We start from the raw sequence: 19181 nt of genomic DNA on the forward strand, positions 1-19181 counted from the left end.
AATGCTTTAGTAAAGTCTATGTAGACCACACCCATTGTACTACCCTCAGCAAATATCTATGTCACTTTCTCACTAAAGTCAATCAAGTTTGTAAGACCTCCCCCACACAAATGCAAACGTTGTAAGTCCATTCTTTTCCAAATGCAAGGAAATCCTGTCCCTAAGAATCTTCTTCAATAATTTTGCTACCACTGATTTAAGGTTCACTAGCCTAAAATTTCCTGGATTATCCCTGTTGCCGATCTTGACTAAAGGAATGATATTGGCTATTCTCCGGTCTTCTGGGAGCTCGCTTGTGGCGAAAGAGGATGTAAAAATCTCTGTCAAAGCCCTAACAATCTCCTCCTTTGCTTCCTTCAGTATCCTCAGATATATCCTGTCAGGCCCTACCTTAATGTTTTCAACACCTTCTCCTTCTTAATACCAACACGCCCAAGAATATCAACATAGTCCTCCCTAATCTTAACATTGGGTTCTTCTCAGTGAACACCAATGTGAGGGATTCATTGGGGACCTCATCCACTTCTGGCTCCACTCATAAATTCTCTATGTCCTTGACAGGACCTATCCTTTCCTTGGTACTCTCTTGCTTTGAATATACATACATAATGCCTTGGGATTCTCCTTAATCCTATTTGCCAAGGACATTTCATGGCCCCTTTTAGCCCTCCTAATTCTTTGTTTAAGTTATTTCCTCCATCCTTTAGATTCCACAAGGACCTTGTCTGATTTCAGTTTCATAAACCTTACACATACTTCCTTCACACTTCCTTTCTCTTTTTGACTACAATTTCAAATATCTCTTGTCATCTAGGGTTCCTGAACCTTGACATAGTTATGCTTCATCCTCAGAGGAACATGCTGGTCCTGAACTCTGATCGACTGGCCTTTCAAAGACTCCCATGTGTCAGATGTGGATTTACCCTCAAACAGCCACTCACAATCCAATTTCTTCAGTTTAGATTAGATTACTTACAGTGTGGAAACAGGCCCTTCGGCCCAACAAGTCCACACCGACCCGCCAAAGCGCAACCCACCCATACCCCTACATTTACCCCTTACCTAACACTACGGGCAATTTAGCATGGCCAATTCACCTGACCTGCACATATTTTGGATTGTGGGAGGAAACCGGAGCACCCGGAGGAAACCCACGCAGACAGGGGGAGAACGTGCAAACTCCACACAGTCAGTCGCCTGAGGCGGGAACTGAACCCGGGTCTCTGGCGCTGTGAGGCAGCAGTGCTAACCACTGTGCCACCGTGTCACCCATTTGTGTGGGGGAGGTCTTACAAACTTGATTGCCTAATACTGCTGTAATTAGCCTTCTGCCCCACAACAATTTAGTACTTTCATCTCAGGACCAGTCTTATCTTTATCCATAACTATCTTAAAACTCATGGAATTATGACCACTGTTCCCAAAACTCTCCTCCACTGAAACTTTAATAACCTGGCTAGGCTCAATCCCCAATACTGTACAAGGTCCAGTATGGTTCTTTCCAAGTTAGACGATCTACATACTGTATCAAGAAACTCTCCTGGATGCACCTAACCAATTCTGTCCCATCTAAGCCCGTGAGCAAGGGAGCCCCAGACAATATTGGCAAAGTTACAATCACCCACTACAGCAACAACTCTAATGTCTTTTAGGGAAGGAAACTGCCAACATTATTTGGTGTGACCTATCTGTGACTCCAAACCCACTCCAATGTGGTCGACTCTTAACTACCCTCTGGACAACTAGGGATGGGCAACAAATTATGGTCTAGCCAGCGATATCCTCATCCTGTGAATGAATAAAAAGACTCGCAGATGACGGTGTTCCCATGTATCTGCTGCCATTATCCCTTTAGATGGAAGTGGTCATGGGACTGAAGTGTGCTGTCAAAGGAGTGCAGGTGAATTTCTGCAGTGCATCTTGTAAATACCATGCACTGCTGCTAATGAGCATCAGTGGCAGAGTGACAATGTTTTTGGACATGGTGCGAATCAAGCTGGCTGCTTGGTCCTGGATGGCGTCAGGCTTCTGAAGCTGTTGTTGGAGCTGCACTCTTCCAGGCAAGTGGAGACTATTCCATCACATTCCTAACTTATGCCTTCCGGGCTTTGGAGAATCTGGCAATGAGTTACTCACCACAGTATTCCAGGCCTCTGACCTCTGGTGGAGCCACTGTATTTAAATGGCAAGTTTTATTCGATTTCTGGTCAATGGTTACTCCCAGGATGTTGAGACTGGGCAGTTCAGTGATGGTAATAATAATGATGGTTAGATGATGTTTTATTGGAAGTGGGCATTGCTTGGCACTTGTGAGTTACGAATGCTACCACTTGCCAATTTTCAACCCAGAAATGCATGGCAACATCAGAACATGCAGATTCCCTTCCAAGCCACACACATCATCCCGACTTAGAACTATATCACCATTCCTTCATAATAGCTGGTTCATGCTTCTGCAAATCTCTCCAACACTGCACGGCTTGCAAAACGTTCAAGAAGGCAACTCCACAATACTTTCTCCAGGTAATATGGAATGGGCAATAAATATTGGCCCAGCCAGTGATGTACACATCAGTGAACAATTTTTAAAAATACACATTGTGATGCTTTCACACCCTTCCTAAAGCGAAAAAGGAATTGGGTATGACATTCCAGTTGGGCCAAATATTTCAACAAGTTTTCATCATAACTTCCTTACTTTTGAATTCTATTTTTGCTTTGTTCACTAAACTCCAAACCTGACCTACAAACATGGACTCACATCCCTCTGCTCTCGCAATCCCTTTGAAATTGCACCTTTCATTTTGTACTTCCTCTGATTCTTCCTTTCAAAAAAAAAGTATTAAGGTTTTCTGTTAAATTTCATCAGCCACATGGCTACTCATTCCACCAACCCAAGTCCATCACTCCTTGCCTCAGTTCACAATATTCCCCACAGCTTACGACACAGCTTATCACTGAGTGATGGCCCCTTCTGGAACTGGAAACATGCTATCGTTGGTGTGATGAAAGTTTACCAAAGGAACTTCCATCTACGTATAACATTGTGCCTTCAGAAGACATCTCATATAGCCAATGAGCTGTTTCTTAGCAGAGATAAGCTTTACCATTGAGGCAAACATGGCTGCCAAATCACATAAAGGATGACAGTGATGAGCCAATATGTCTGTGATAACTGATAACAAATGTGAGCCCTCCTTTTTTGTCCAGCACCTATCAGGTCAGATACAAGAAAACTGAATTTCAAAGACAGCAACACATTATTCCACCTGAGAAAAGGATGCAGATTGGTTAGTGCATCAGTTCTGATTGATTATTTGATTGATTGGCATTGTCATTGAGGAGGCAGCGTGGAACCAATATCTCCCATCCTTTTGTTTAATTCTAAATAGGTATAGTGGGCATGTTTTTTTTCTCCTGCAGTGCACAAGTCCCAGTGAATGAATGTATCTAGCTTCTTGTCACAAAGGTTCATAATATACTATTTGAGAAAACAGGGTTTAAAGTGAAGGAACATGGATTTTAGATTTTTTTTGTTTTTAAACAGAAGGTCAGAAAGTCATTTGGAATACTGAGTTCAAAAGCGTATTAACAATAAGTCACCTCGGGAAATGTTTGCTAAAAGGTGTTTGAGTTTTACAAGCACAGTGAGAGAGAAAAAAGGCACCCGAAGCAGATTCAATCAGAGGTGAAAGGCCCAGAACAGCAGAGGTGTTATTATTAACAATCCCCAAGCAGTCAGAGCTCAGGAGAATTCCCGAGTCAGTGAGACGCTAGCTCCAAAAACAGAAGGCTGCGTCTATTCTCAAAGGGGAAGACTACAAGACTGTTGAAGACACAGGTTAGACAACTCACATTAAGCAATAGTGAACTGAGCTAGCAGTTTGTTTGAAGGGTTTCAGGAAATGACATACCCTTCAGAAAATAGCAGTGAGTGAATGTGAAGCAACATGGCAACAATAAACAGATTATAACTGAGCAAGAACTTTAATGTGGAGATATGGATGACTCTTACTGGGGTTTGAGTGCCTGTAGGATCAACTAGAATAAAAGGAATGAACCTTTCTATCTAAAGATTGTAATGAGATTGTTTCAATACTTCTTGTGTCGTTTCTATTTTTTGTTTTGTGTAAAATAACTTCTATGTTCTTCTGTTAAAAGAGTATTGGCAGATTCTTGTGAAAGTCTTTGGTGATTAATCTCCACAGTAAATGAAAAGGAAAATAAAACTTATGGTCTATCAAGCAAGATTTCACTCTCGGATTTGATTTGCCCAGTATTATCATCACAACTTGCTGGCAAGTGCAAATTAGCCATACTGCAAGCACAATTGATAATCTTAGATTATAATTTTAAATTCATACATACAGGGACTTCTCCACTGCAGAAAAACAATATGTTTCCAGCTGTGGGCCCTTTCATGTATTTGAAATAACTGCACAGAGGTCAGTGTCCCATCACCAAGTCACTCCTTATTTACATGTACACAGCTAGTTCTGAGTGAGCAGAATCTCTGAACCTCCTGTTAATCTCTGTCAGCCAGGGATCCCTGATTGGCCCAGGTTAACAAATCCAATCAAGGATCGCATTGTCAATGAGCTCAACCGGGTCCTTGTTCCAACCACAAAAATTGTAAACAAAGCCATGAGAAGAAACAGTGTCAAGATGCATACTCCACTGCAACACTTCAATCAATCAGCGTCAACCTCCTAACTAATCAGTACTTTCTCTTCAGGACACAAATTGTTGATTTTGTTTGAAATTGATATTCTTGAGTGTCCTGAAGAGCATAAGACAAACATCTTCAACAACGTATTTCTTTTCTCAACAATAGTCAAGCTCTGTACAATCAAGTAACTAAATGTCCTGCAAGCCACCTGCTCTTCCTACTATAGTGCCACTATATCTTTTACATCGCCCAAACAAAATTACTTTACAGCCTCAGTTGAAAGCCAAGGCGTCTGACAGAGCATGCTGCTCTAATTCAACACTGAGAGGTCAGAGCAGAAGCAGATAGTTTAAGAGGCCGTACCATTAGCAGAATCAGTGGAGTCAGTTTAATGTAGGAACCTCAAGGTGTGAACGCTGCGCTATAGCTGGTACAGCAATATTGTCCCTACGCTTTTGACAAGATGGCGTGCATAATACAAGTTCAGAAAATATTGATCTCATGAGATTTGAGACTGTCCCATTTTAAGAATCTCAACAGATTCAGAGATTCTTCTGATTTGACTTTACCACCTTTCAAATAAAGTACTGGTAACTTGAAAGATGTAAATTAGGAGGTATAAATAAATGGTTTAGACTCATGGAGTGAATGAAGAATGTGCATGGTACTGGATAAGCTGTTCTACCTCATCTTATTAAGTTTGATTTGCAGCACAAACTCAGTGTATGTCACTAAGGTTACAGGGAATCATGGTGTCTGTTGTCATAAAGTGCTTGTATTTAAGGTTGCATAACTTGCATCGATCTGATCACCAAACATTCCAAGTTGCATCTGTACAGAAACATTTCTGCAAGCATTGAACTGCCTCCACATAATTGAAACACAATAAATTTTGTGCACAGACTGAAAGAAGTCAAATCCAGAGATGATTCATTTTAACCCACCGTAAATCTCCTGTCCTTTGACAGCACTTTTTATTTGGCTGAACAAGAGCTTCAAAACATGATTTCAGGGACAATTTTAACTCAGGCTCGACAAGCCTTTGGCCGATTAAAAAGCAGCAGGAAACCCAAATGATGCTAAACGTGTTGTCTACATCCCAAGAGATAGACATTCACACACAATGTGTTGGCTGTCAATATTTAAAGATAGAACACCCCACTCAAATCGTTTAGATATACATAGAGGGCCTTCAGCTCGGTAAAAATGCAAGACTCCCACCTGACTCAGCCGTGCTCCTTTGGCATTCATTGCATTTGGATCACCCCTGACTAGGAATGGAGCAACGTGTTCTAATTGATCTCCTGTTCCACTCACCAAAGTGAATTAGTTTCCCTTGTTGTTCCTTAACTATTATACAAATCATGTTTTTACATTTAAAATGTAGTCAATTAGATTAGAAAGCTTAGTTCCCGAGTGAAATCACTCATTCGGATATGATGAACAATGTTTTGTTGAATTAAGAGGGATCAAGAATTCTCTGTAAAGCTGATTAGGTACAAAACCAGTATGACAGAAGACAGCTATACTTGAAGTCAAAGCAATGTTTACCAAGAACCGTAGCGAATGCACAGGCTAAACCTCTAAGTGGATGAAGAATTAAGGGAATTGGGTGGAGCAGGGTTGTACAACATACTTTGTTTGATAAGCCATCTGGTTGAATTTCAAATAGCAAATGTTTGAATTAACTGTTCGACCTTGCAGAGTGGATGGCAGGGATCTCTCTGCACGATAGAGAAATACTGGACAAGGAGCTTCCAAATTATTGCATACAAAAAGCTCAGCACCATCCAGGACAAAGTCAATCAATATATTTGACTAAGAACCTATCCATTAGCTCAAACGATCACTCCCTTCATCATCATGTACGCAATGTACATGATACGGAGGAACAAGTACTTGTCAAGTAACTGTCCTTGATAATCAAGGCCTCTTTTGACTGGGTGGGACATCAAGGAGCCCTTGCAAATCTGGAGTCAGTGGGAATCAGGTGGAAAACTATCCGCTGGTTTGAGTCTTTCCTGGCACAAAGGAAGATAGGAACATAGGAATAGGAGTAGCCATTTAACCCCTCAAGCCTGTCCCATCATGGCTGATGTGTGGCCGAATTCCAGATCCCTGCCTTTGAGCATATCCTTTAACACACTTGCTTAACAAAAATTTATCCAATTCAGATTTATAATTCACAACTGATTGAGCATTAACTGCTGCTTGTGGAAGAGAGCTACAAACCTCTACCAGTCTTTGAGCATACAAGTGCTTCCTAACATCTCTCCTGAGTGATCTATCCTTAATGTTTTGGTCTGTGCTCCCAAGATCTAGAATCTCCAAATCATGAAAGTACTTTATCTTTATCGAAATAATCTTTCACTGCTAATACCTTGAAGACTTTAATATTTGTGGAGGCTAGTCATCTCACCTTGAGAACATCTTTACAGGGTTCCTTAAGATAGTGTCTTTGGCCCAATCTTCTTCAGTTGCTTCATCAATGACCTTCCCTCCAGAAGTGGGGATGTTTGCTGATGGCTCCATAATATTCATCATAATTCATGACTCCTCAGATACTAAAATAGTCCATGTCTGACTGCAGCAAGACTTGGACAACATTTCTGACAAATGGCAAGTAACATTCATGCTGCACAAGTGTCAGGTAATGATCATCACCAAAAAGAGATAATTTTACCTTGACATTCAATAGCATTACCATCAGTGAATCACCCACTATCAACATCCTGGATGTTATCATTGACCAGAGACTTACTGGACTAGCGATATAGGTAGCTATATGAGCAGGTTGGAGGCTACAAATCCTGCAGCTGACAGCTCACCTCCTGACTCCTCAGAGTCTACTCAACATCAACAAGGCACAAGTCAGGAGTGTGATGAAATGCTTTTTACTTGCCTGGAAGAGTGCTAGGGAAAACCTGTTCCAAGATAATGGCACTGGCAAGGTAAGCAGCGTCCTGAGCCTGTTTGCTCCAGACCTGATGCTTCCTTCCTTCCTCTTCACCCTTCTCGTCTTCTTTCTTTTACTTTTTCTTCTTTTCTTCGTCTTCTTCCGGAGAAGGCGACACCTTGGAAGAGGGCAGCTGGAGCAGGTCTCTTGCTGAGGCGGCAGTGGCCTAGCCTAGCGGCAGAGCCAAGGACCCCTGGTTGCGGAAGGCCCAGAGATTGGACTCCGGCATTGGTGAGGCAGCAGCTGCAGTGTGGTCTATGCCCGGAGGTGGGGGAGACTTGGTGAGGGAAACAACAGTGGAGTCAGGGACTCCTGGCTGTGGTCATGGTAGGCTCCAAGCGGGCACCCCTGGTTATCGACAAGGTGGCAGCAACAGAGTCCAGACCTCCTGGTTAAGGGCAAGCGTGGGTTCAGCATCAGTATCAGTGATATTGGCCCAGCGGTGAAGAGGTGGCACCTGAAGAGTGGTAACTCTTACATTGGTGACTCCAGTGCAGTTTGGCAGTGAGGTGGTGAAGGTGGCACAGGTGAGCCAGTTCGGGACTTAGGATCCATGGTGGACGTGGTGGGATGAAGATGGACTTTCTTTCAGTTATATCATTTTATCCTTTTTATTCTTAAACAATTCAAAACGGTGCTGGAATTTGGTGACAGTTGAAGTTTTTCATTGTATTTTACCGTACTCTTCACTGTGAAATACAAGTGACAATAACTCATTCAATTTGATTCAATTCAACAGCACTCAAGCAATTTTACACTTTATGGGATATAACAACTTGCTTATTCAAATTCATTCACTAACTCCACCAGCAATGCTCAGTAGCAACAGTGTGTATCATCGACAAGATGCACAGCAGAAATTTTGCAATGCTCCTACGACAGCACCTTCCAAAGTTGCAATCGTCTCGATGGACAAGGCCAGCAGATACATGGGAGCACCACCGTCTGTAGGTTCCCCTCCAAGCTACGTATTACTCTGATTTGGAAATACATCACCGTTCCTTCACTATCGCTGGGTCAAAATCCTGGAACTCCCTCCACTGCAGTATTTTGGGTTCCCCTCCAGCATATGGGCTACAGCAGTTCAAGAAGGCAGCTCACCACCACCTCCTCAACAGCAACTTGGAATGGGCAATAAATGCTGGCCCAGCCCTGATCATGACTCAGAAAAATAATCACTGAGGTTTCTTTGGCTGCATTTTCCCTCAATATCAACCATCAGTTTTCCCCATGGAAAATTCACTGGCACCTTCTCAAAGCGAACTATATATCATCAGTAAATTATGTCCCAAGAGTTAATTTTCGAAGAAGACCACTGTTTTGAATTGTTTAAGAATAAAAAGGATAAAAGGATATAACTGAACGAAAGTCCATCTTCATCCCACCACGTCCACCATGGATCCTGAGTCCCAACAACATCACGGACAGTGGGCACAAAATACATCGCTCACTGAACTCTTAAAAGATGTATAACCTCTTGGCGTCTGGGATAGAAATCAATGGAAAATTGAAAACGAGGGTTCTTGCCACATTAGACAGTAAGGTCCCTCGGAAATATCCAAATGATTCCATCACAACTTAACTGGTAACAATGTCATTTCCAGGCCAGAAGATTAGTGGTTAAAATCCCACTCCACAGACTTGAGCACAAGAATCAAGGTTGATAATGCAATGCAGTACTGAAGGAAAGGAGCGCTGTTGGAAGTGCTGACCCTTACCTGAGATATTGTACCAAGGCCCTGTCAACCGTCTCAGGTGTATGTGAAAGATCTCATGGCAGTAGGTTGAAAAACAGCAGAATAGTTACACCCATTGTCCCGATAAATATTGGTCCCTGAATTAATATCACTAAAGCAGACCTCTGGACATCATCTTATAGCTGTTTGCAGGAGTTTGATGAGCAGAAACTGGCAATTGTATTTTCTACATTGCAACAGTGAACAGTTCAACGATACTTCGCCATCTCTGAAGCTGTGGAATGCTCTGAGACTGTGAAAGGTGTCACTATAAGAATTTTGATCTTAAGAAAACTGACAATATAGTCATTCGAACATTTTAAGCTATATCAATTCATAGATTGGCTGCTCAAAGATCAAATATATATTCCATTACTTTTTCTATATTTCATCTTAATGTAAGCTATGAGCAATTTAGTAAAATTTCCCTCATGCTGTTGGGTGAATGCAGCTGAAGTTTTTTTGATCTTTCTGCTTTGGAAACGCATGTATCTCATGTCCCTAAATGATATTACAGTGCATACTTTACAAGTGTCAAAGCTGGCATCCATCAAAGCCAAAAAAAAAAACTATGAAGGGCCTTTTTAACCTGAAAGTCAACTATTGTCCAGAGCCCACATTCACAAAATCATATGGTGGTGCATGTTTTCAAAATCATTGCCTGGGCGATAATGTGTCATTTTAAAATCAACGGAATGAAACTGGGAAGGCACTACAACAGGATGGGTGACCTGCACTGCCAGCTCACCACCCAGCCGTTGAAATTAGAAACATACCCCATAGTGCGGAACGCAGAAATTGCTTTGGAATTATTGGCAGCTGTGGTACTCAGCTTTTTTGTGTTATACCTCTATACAAATACAAGTTCAGATTCTGCAACAAGAAAAAGAAATCACAAGAATCACATGAAGTACATCAATACACATTCCAAGTTATCCTGTCCTTTATTAAGTAGAACAAGTGCCAGCTATCTGAGCTTTTCACAGCATCGATCCAGACAAGGGCATCTACTGATCCAGCAAGAAGGTAACAGAAATCCTCTGATTCACAGAAACAAGAAGCAGACAGAACCTGCTGATTCAACTGCTAAGTCTGGTGACTCATTGGCAGATAAGCATCTGGTTTTAAACCAGCCAACCCTTTGGCTGAAAAATTAATCAATAAAGATAGGTGGAAAATTCAAGGTAAAAGCTATCATGATATTGGTGTCTGGATGACAGTCTAATCTGATGAATTTATATATTCATGTACAAACAATTCGAACACCTATATGCATGGGCTATTTTTATAACATAACCACAAGGGATACAGATTACTGCAGTCACATCTTTAAGCATTTGTAGGAAATTTTATTTAAATAAAAAGGGCAAACCATATCTCAAAACATTTCTCTCTCCCTATTTTTCCATAATCATTGTAAAATCCCTGAAATTATGTTTCCGATGTAAATGTAGTTTAGAATAAATCTTTGCTGCTAATCGCACAGAACACCTTAATAGATAGAATTTCTATAATCCCTACAGTATGGAAACAGGCCATTTGGCCCAACAAGTCTACACTGACCTTCCCAGACCCATTCCCCTACCCTATTACTCTACATTCCCACTGAGTAATGAAGCTAACTTACATATCCCTGAATACTATGGGTAATTTAGCTTAGCCCTGAAGCTGTGTTTCTTACTGAATTGCTCACGACACCAAATGATACCAAGTTCCCATATTCCATTTGCTTAGTAAAAGAAAAATCACAGTGCAGTGTAACACAGAGTTCTGTCATCATGTTCCTGCCCATTCACTCGTCAATGAGAATATAAGAACTACAAGCAAGAGTAGGCAATTTAGCCTTTCAAGCCTGCTTTGTCATTTAATACCTTTGGCTCATGGTAAGTTCAGTAGAAATACAAGTTCTTTCTTGCTGAAATTGGGAATCATAGTTCAGTGTTCGCAGCTCTCTCTTTGAATGTCTCTTTGAAAGACATTCAGCGAAGACATTCTTCACTGAATGTCTTGGCTCAAAGACTCTCATGGTTGAGCATCAAAAGAATCAAAGGAATCATACACATGGTCAAAACGACTTCTGATGTTTTGCAGTCTGGCAACAGATTTGTTTTAAATCCCTGCTTTCAAATCCCAATATGAACTCAACTCTCTGTGGTTCTGTAACCTCTTCTAATCCTATAATCCTCTAGTGACATTTGTTCCTCCAATTCTGGCCTCTTGAGTTTTCCAAATTTCCTTTATTCCACCATAAGCTGCTGACTTCTTAGCTGTCTTGGCCCCACATTCTGGAATCTCCTCCTAAACCATTCTACCTCACTACTATTCTGGGATTCGCCTTAGAAACTCTCTTCTTGATCAAGTTTTTGGTCACCCGCCCTAGCATTTGTGTTGTTCATGTCAAATTTTGTTGTTTGTGCATTAAAACACTAAAAATATTAATTATGATTGTGGCTATGATTCCGCTTCAGACTTAGGAGTAGTATTTCCCCTAGAATGCTTGAATGTAGAGTATACCATCAAGTTACATAGACAGGTTGACTACACAATGTTGTCCAACAAGTAAGATCAAAATTCTAAATGAATGTAATATTCTACCTGTGAAAGGTAATAAATACCACTGCTAAATCTTGGACCTAAAATGGAGTAGTTTTGATTTGCTACTCATTCTAATGAGATTCATCTACATCTCAAAATACCTTCTTTCAAAAATTCTGGCTCTATCCTTTTGGAGTTGATATTAAAAGAAAAGAATTTATCAAACTGTATCACCTCATGGAAGGTGACAATACAATGAAATGACCATTGTTCTCTCAGATCTTAGTGAATTAAGAAGTTGTGATGAAAGGAGACAACTGACAAATGATATCACAATACATTTGCAATTCCTGAGAAAACAACTGTTTTCAGCACTACAAGGGCAATATAATACTTTAAACGCTATGGCAAAACACTTACATAATGTTCCACCAATTCATGATACAATTTACTCTTCAATTAGTATTTCACAATAGATATTACTTGAATATGGTAAGCATTGAATATTTACCACATCATCTATACTTAAAACTTAACAAATAAACTGGTAGTAACTACAAACCATTAGCACTTCTTTATAGAAAGTACATTCGACCTGGCAATAACTCAAAACAGATTATTTTGGATAGCTTTTTCAATATTACATCATGAATTTACAAAATAAAATGTGAATTAGCTTTTGGCTGTAAAACATTAGCACTGAGAGTTATAATTTTAAAAGTTGCACTAGAGGTGCATTAATTCTTGAAACTTTTATATTCAGTTCCTGAAATGAACAGTTAATGAAAGCTGTGAGGCATTTTGCAAGGCAATTTACACTGTTTTTGTGATTACAAAGTAACATGATCAATGTAAAGTTGTGCCAAAATGTTCAAATTAGATTAGTAAGCAACAGTGAAATAGAAAGTAAAATCAAAATCCATTGAGTGCCAATAGACATTCCTTGATCATATTTTTAAAAATGGTAGACCAGTGATAACCATTAAAAGTCAGTCAAACTTCAATCACAATATAAGGAAAAAAGCTGTAGTCAACAAGCTTACAGATATAAATAGGCTATTTAGATTATATTGATTATGATAATGAATCATACACTGATTATCCAGTTATATAGTGCAAGCAATGACACAATTAACTTCTCTGCACTGCATTCTCTGAATGCATATTTGTTTAGGATGAATTTCAAAATTAATGTGGTTATAATTCAAACTAACAACACATCATTCACAGCTTATTTATTGACTCAAATATATGTTATTTATAGTGCATGTACATATGTGGTTCATATACGGTGTCCAAGTGTTTTTTTTAAAAGCTGGCTTCCTTTTTTACCAAAAGTGATGAAAGGGGATGCAGAGTGAATTGATTGCACAAAGATTGCAAAACCAATTAAAACGTTAAAAGCTATTAAAGGTGCCAGTAGGTCAAATCATCATATTCATTTTTAATGATATATAAACTTTAGAACACAGAACAATACAGCACAGAAGTGGTCCTTCGGCCCTGGATGTTGCGCCAATCTGTGAACTATTCTCAGCTCGTCCCACTACACTATCCTATCATCATTCATGTGCTTATCTAAGGATTTTTAAAATCTCCCTAATGTGGCTGAGTTGACTACATTAGCAGGTAGGGCATTCCACGCCCTTATCACTCTCTGCGTAAAGAACCTGCCTCTGACATCTGTCTTAAATCTGTCACCCCTCAATTTGTAATTATGCCCCCTAATACCAACTGACATCATCATCCTAGGAAAGTGACTTTCATTGTCTATCCTATCTAATCCTCTGATCATCTTGTATTTCTCTATCAAATCCCCTCTTAGCCTTCGTCTTTCCAATGAGAGCAGATCCAAGTCTCTCAGCCTTTCCTCATAAGACCTTCCCTTCAGACCAGGCAACATCCAGATAAATCTCCTCTGCACCTTTTCCAATGCTTTCACATCCTTCCCGAAATATGGGGACCAGAACTGTACACAATATTCCAAGTGTGGCCGCACTAGCATTTTTTATATTTGCAGCATGATATTGCGGCTCCGGAACGCAATCCCTCTACGAATGACACACCGTATGCCTTCTTAACAGCACTATCCACCTGGATGGCAACTTTCAGGGATCTATGCACATGGACTCCAAGATCCCTCTGCACATCCACACTACCAAGAATCTTTCCATTGACCCAGTGCTCTGCCTTCCTGTTATTCTTCCCAAAGTGCATCACCTCACATTTAGATGCATTAAACTCCATTTGCCACCTCTCAGCCCAATTCTGCAGTTTATCCAACTCCCCCTGCAACCTGTAACACTCTTCCACACTGTCCACTACTCCATCGATTTTAATGTCATCTCCAAATTTACTAATCCATCCACAAATGCCTGCGTCTAAGTCATTTATGAAAATGACAAACAGCAGTGGTCCCAAAACAGATCCTTGTGGGACACCACTATTAACCGGACTCCAGGCTAAATATGTTACATCAACCACCACTCACTGCCTTCTTTCAGAAACCAGTTTCTAATCCGAACTGCTAAATTACCCTCAATTCCATGCCTGTGCATTTTCTCCAACAGCCTACCATGTGGAACCTTATCAAAGGCTTTACTGAAGTCTATGTACACCACGTCAACTGCTCTATCCTCATCCACATGCTTGGTCACCTTCTCAAAAAACTCAATGAGGTTTGTGAGACACAACCTGCCCTTGACAAAGCCATTTTGACTATCTGAAATCAAATTGTTGCTTGCTAGATGATTATAAATCTTATCTCTTATAATCCTTTCCAAAACCTTTCCTACAACAAAAGTAAGGCTCACTGGTCTATAATCACCAGGGTCATCTTTACTGCCCTTGTTGAACAAGGCACAACATTTGCAATCCTACAGTCCTCTGGTACTAAACCTGTAGATAATGACAAGTCAAATACAAAGCCAAAGGCTCTGCTATCTCCTCGCTAGCTTCCCAGAGAATCCTCAGATAAATCCTATCTGACCCAGGGGACTTGTCTACTTTCACTCCTTCTAAAATTGATAACACCTGTTCGTAACTAACCTCGATCCTTTCTAATCTAATATCACGTACCTCATTCTTCTCCTCTACAATATTCTCCTTTTCCTGAGTGAAAACTGATGAGAAATGTTCGTTTAGCACCTCTCCAATATCCACAGGGCCCACACTCAACTTCCCACTTCTTTCTTTGACTGGCCCTATTCCTACTCTAATCATCCTTTGTAAGATGACTTCTAAAATAAGACAAATAACTTCTCCCCTTCCCAATTAGTTATGGAAGCAATGTTAATGCAAGCATAATTTGTAGTATGAAATCATCAGTGCAAGAATATCTCTGAAATTACCACAAACCTACAGGTTATATTTAAATGTGGTATGATATGACCTCAGTAGGTCTATCCTTCAATTATAAATTACATATATGCTTTAACAGGCAACCTGTTCTGTTGAATGTGATCACAAATAACTAACAAAACTGTAATTGCTTGCTCATCCTCACTGCTTTTTTCCATTAACTCAATAGTCCTTCTGTTCAACCATTCTGTTCCTTCTTAAAATCCCTACAGTATGGAAACAGGCTATTTGGCACAACAAGTCCAAATTGACCCTCCGAAGAGTAATCCACTCAGACCCATTCCCTTACCCTATATTTACACCTGACTAATGTACCTAACCTACACATCCCTGGACACTATGGAAAATTCAGCATAGCCAATTCACTTAACCTGCACATCTTTGGATTGTGGGAGGAAACCAAAGCACCCAAAGGAAACCCACACAGACATAGGGAGAATGTGGAAACTCCACACAACCACCCAAGACTGGGACTGAACCTGGGTACCTGGTGCTGTGAGGCAGCAGTGCTCACCACTGAGCCACCATGCCACCCCAAACGGTGACTTCCTCCACACACCATCCAACTCTTTAGATTCTTGGTGGATGTTACCTCTCCTAGTACACCATCTTTCCATCTGTAAGCCTTTAATCCACTTGGGTTCCACTGCTTTTGCAAGATAATGGCTGAACTGCTACAATATGGAACTCCTCTGTACTCTTCAATGGGCCAATAATACATTTACCTTTCAAGAGACATGGTTTCTTCACATTGCTTACAAGTTCAATCAGCAGCTGACACCGCTTACCTTCAGAGCAAGACTAAGGGTGGGATGTTCTTCGGTTGAAACTTTTCCCTCATAACTTTACCTTCTGATTCTGTTTGTAAAACTCCCCCCAGGAGCTCTGCTTTCTTCTTTTGTGCTTAACACTTATTTCCTCCTCAACCAACGTCAATGCTCTGTAGAGAGTAAATCTGTCAAAAGCTTAAATAAAGTTTCTGTATCTGGAGTGGCTTCTCGAAACTTTCTGCCCAGCTGCTGGGAAGAACTCAAATCAAAGTCATTTGAAAGCTGATCCATTTATTATCTGTGCTCTTTCATTTCTCACTCTTATAAGGCACTACCTCTCGGTCAAACAAATTCATGTTGCTACAATGGCCAGCCTTCACCTTGGTTTCATATCTTGCTACTCCTAACTTACAGATGTAAATATTCTTCAGAACCGAGTAGCAGCAGGGATTGTTCAATCCTTCATGTCTACTCACAGATCATGGTCTAGAACATCCCATCTCCATTCAGCCATATTGGCTGCATAATCACTCAATAACCTTGTTAGTGAAAAAAGTTCAACCAACTGTAGATGTAAAACTAATTCACCTTACATCTAACGCTACTTTCTTTCAGTAGAAGAGGGCTCCAACTCTTTGTATGTAGTAATGGTTTCTAATTTCCCTCCTGACCAGCCCTGGATTCTTCTTGCTCGCTGCATACTAACTGTGTTGACGTCAGAGGGCTTATGATTTCCTGCCACGGCTACTTCTTCACAAATCTTCAAGTTCCTGCAACTTCTTCTGACCTCCCCAATTCTCACTTCCTCCTGCGGACTTCACACTTTCAAAACCCCAGCTGCAAATCTCCTTACCAACTACCTCTTCGTTTACACTATTTTCCCCTCTATTGATATCAACTCTAAAAGATGTCTTGTGTACTGAGCTGGATCCAGCCACACAGCTTCCTCAGGAATTAGAAAGATACTGATGCATCTTCAGCTTTTTTTTGTTATTCAAGACATAAAGAAAAGTTTTAAAGGTCTTAATATCAAGTCATTACTGCTTAAACTCACTGGTGTATCAAAGTAAGAGCCCGTCTTTTAGTTTAAACTACTCAATTCAGACCCTATACATAACCAACAACACTCCAAGGCTTTGCAGCATTTTATTTCGTGCATTCTGGAGTAACTCTTCCACATGTTGGAGGAGAACAGTGCAGCCCCTACTTAACATCGCCTGAGTGCAGAGCCCGTTGATTTAACAGCAATGTGTTTACAAGAAAAATCGGCTTGCTCTTGAATTTTGCAGCGTGCCTCATTTGTCAACGCGCTGCTCGTTTTCAAATGTTCAATAGCATCCTGCCGGCTGATGCTGACATACCATTACTGGAGAAGCACCAGTAATTTATTTATTTATGTGAAGCGCACGCCCGGAGATGCGCCTTACAACATCGACACGCTGAGCAATTGGGTTAGACAGCGGCAAGCTAACTTTAACGCAATTCGGATCTGGATCGAACATAACCTTTAAAACGCACACACACACACTCAAATGTATCAGTTGGATCGCATTCTACTGGCGTCGCCCCCTGCATTAATTCCCACAGTGCAAAAGTTACTGCGATCATAGATGCCGAAAAGGGGGTGTTCCGAAGTTAACATCAATTTTAGTGCATTCATTGCAGCTTCCATTTTTGCACTGACCCCTCCCCAAATACACACACGATCTGACTCATTAAAAACGAGCAAGGGACATGGCAAGGAGCTGAAAGTTAGGTAGATGCTTCCACAGTTTAAATACACATAGTCTTTTCACAAGGGACCCTAGATGGAACAAGTTCTGTTTTTTTCATCATCCCCGGTTTAAGTTTCTGGAAAGCTACGACTTGACATCCTGTGCTTAAAGCAGCTGAGAATATGTTATGGGCGAAAGACAATGAAAAAGGATGTTCAAACAGATAGTTTTGGGGTTTTTTTTCGCGCTGAAGGGACCCATTAATCGCGCAAAGAACATAGTGGAACGCTGCAGAAAGCCAAAAAAGCACTTAAGGAAGATAATACAATGAACAAAAACATAAAACCGCACACAAACCAACAACAAATTCCCAGAATCGCCCCTTGCATGTTCATGTTTCGAAGTTGTGATCTCACACATTGTTAGTTATTATTTACACCCCCTCCCCCCAAAGCATGTTTAAAAATATTTGTTTAAAATTCGCCTTCCCTCAGAAATAAACTCTCCTTGCCTTACCTTCACGCCTTTGCTGGACGAACATTTGACATTATTGGAAGCGCCCGCGGTTTGGTTCATTTTCCCAACTGCTCGAAAACGCCAAAACTAGAGAGAAGAGGGAATCCGCGAGGTTGCAGTCTCTCCACTCAGTCAGTCAAGAGAGTGTGAGTTGCTTTTTTTAAAAAAAATAATTTTCCATTCTCCACTAATGTTCGTACAGCGGAGTTAGTACCCGAGGAAGAAGATTGAATTTACATTTAAAATAAACAAGAAAAACTAAGGTTGGTTGATGATTTGCAGCAGCGAATTTAAGAGCTGCCAGGACAACGCTCGCTGGAGTTTGGACCAGTTGACCCTGGGAGGGAGGTGCTGAAGGTGCACAGTGTCTGGGACACACTCTCTCTCGCTCCAGGTGCTTTGCTGCAGGAGCAAGAGCCGGGGCCCCGGGAGCTGCGCGCGCGCGCTGCACACGTACACTCACAGAGAGAGAGAGAGCGCGAGCGCGCTCCCGCACGACCTGGCTCGCGCGAGCGTGGACGCGCCAAGCTCTTGGGTTAAGGCTGGGTGGCGGGGGACGCGGGAGGGTCAGGTGGGGTGGTGAATGCGCGCTCCTGGCCCGCGCTCGCTCCCGCTGCCATTGGGGAGGGGTGATGGGCATACCTTGGCCAGGAAAGTTGGCTCGAGGGAGGGAAGGGGGTTGGGGGAATAAGGAGGTCATGAGGACAGCAATTTTCGTGCCCTGGTCAACCCTTTTGCTGGTGTGGTGAGCTTGAGGAAGAGGAATATCTGAGAGGGAAGGGCACTGATGGGCCGAATGGCCGAGTTTCCTCCTGTTTCTTTTACGGTCTTGTGGGAGTGGTATGGGAAGTGGCGGGGGAGGGGGTAAGACGGTCAGAAGCAGCAACTTTGACCTACAACTTGCTCCCCAGGTGAACTTTGGAG

At 41.3% G+C, this 19181-nt stretch overlaps 1 protein-coding gene across 1 annotated transcript in view; it reads right to left on the bottom strand.

The window, feature by feature from the left end:
• Positions 1 to 18645, bottom strand: part of dpp6a (dipeptidyl-peptidase 6a) — a 1528415-nt gene extending 1509770 nt beyond the window's left edge. Inside the window, exon 1 of the mRNA XM_043690726.2 lies at positions 18258 to 18645. Coding sequence (XP_043546661.2) covers positions 18258 to 18317 — 60 coding nt within the window. The 5' untranslated portion in view covers positions 18318 to 18645. The remainder of the gene's footprint in view (positions 1 to 18257) is intronic.
• Between the last annotated feature and the right edge of the window lie 536 nt (positions 18646 to 19181).

The sequence above is a fragment of the Chiloscyllium plagiosum genome, unplaced genomic scaffold, assembly GCF_037043375.1.
Source record: "Chiloscyllium plagiosum isolate Xiang-an unplaced genomic scaffold, Cpla_swu_hap1 HiC_scaffold_5, whole genome shotgun sequence".
In the NCBI taxonomy this organism is placed as follows: Eukaryota; Metazoa; Chordata; class Chondrichthyes; order Orectolobiformes; family Hemiscylliidae; genus Chiloscyllium; species Chiloscyllium plagiosum.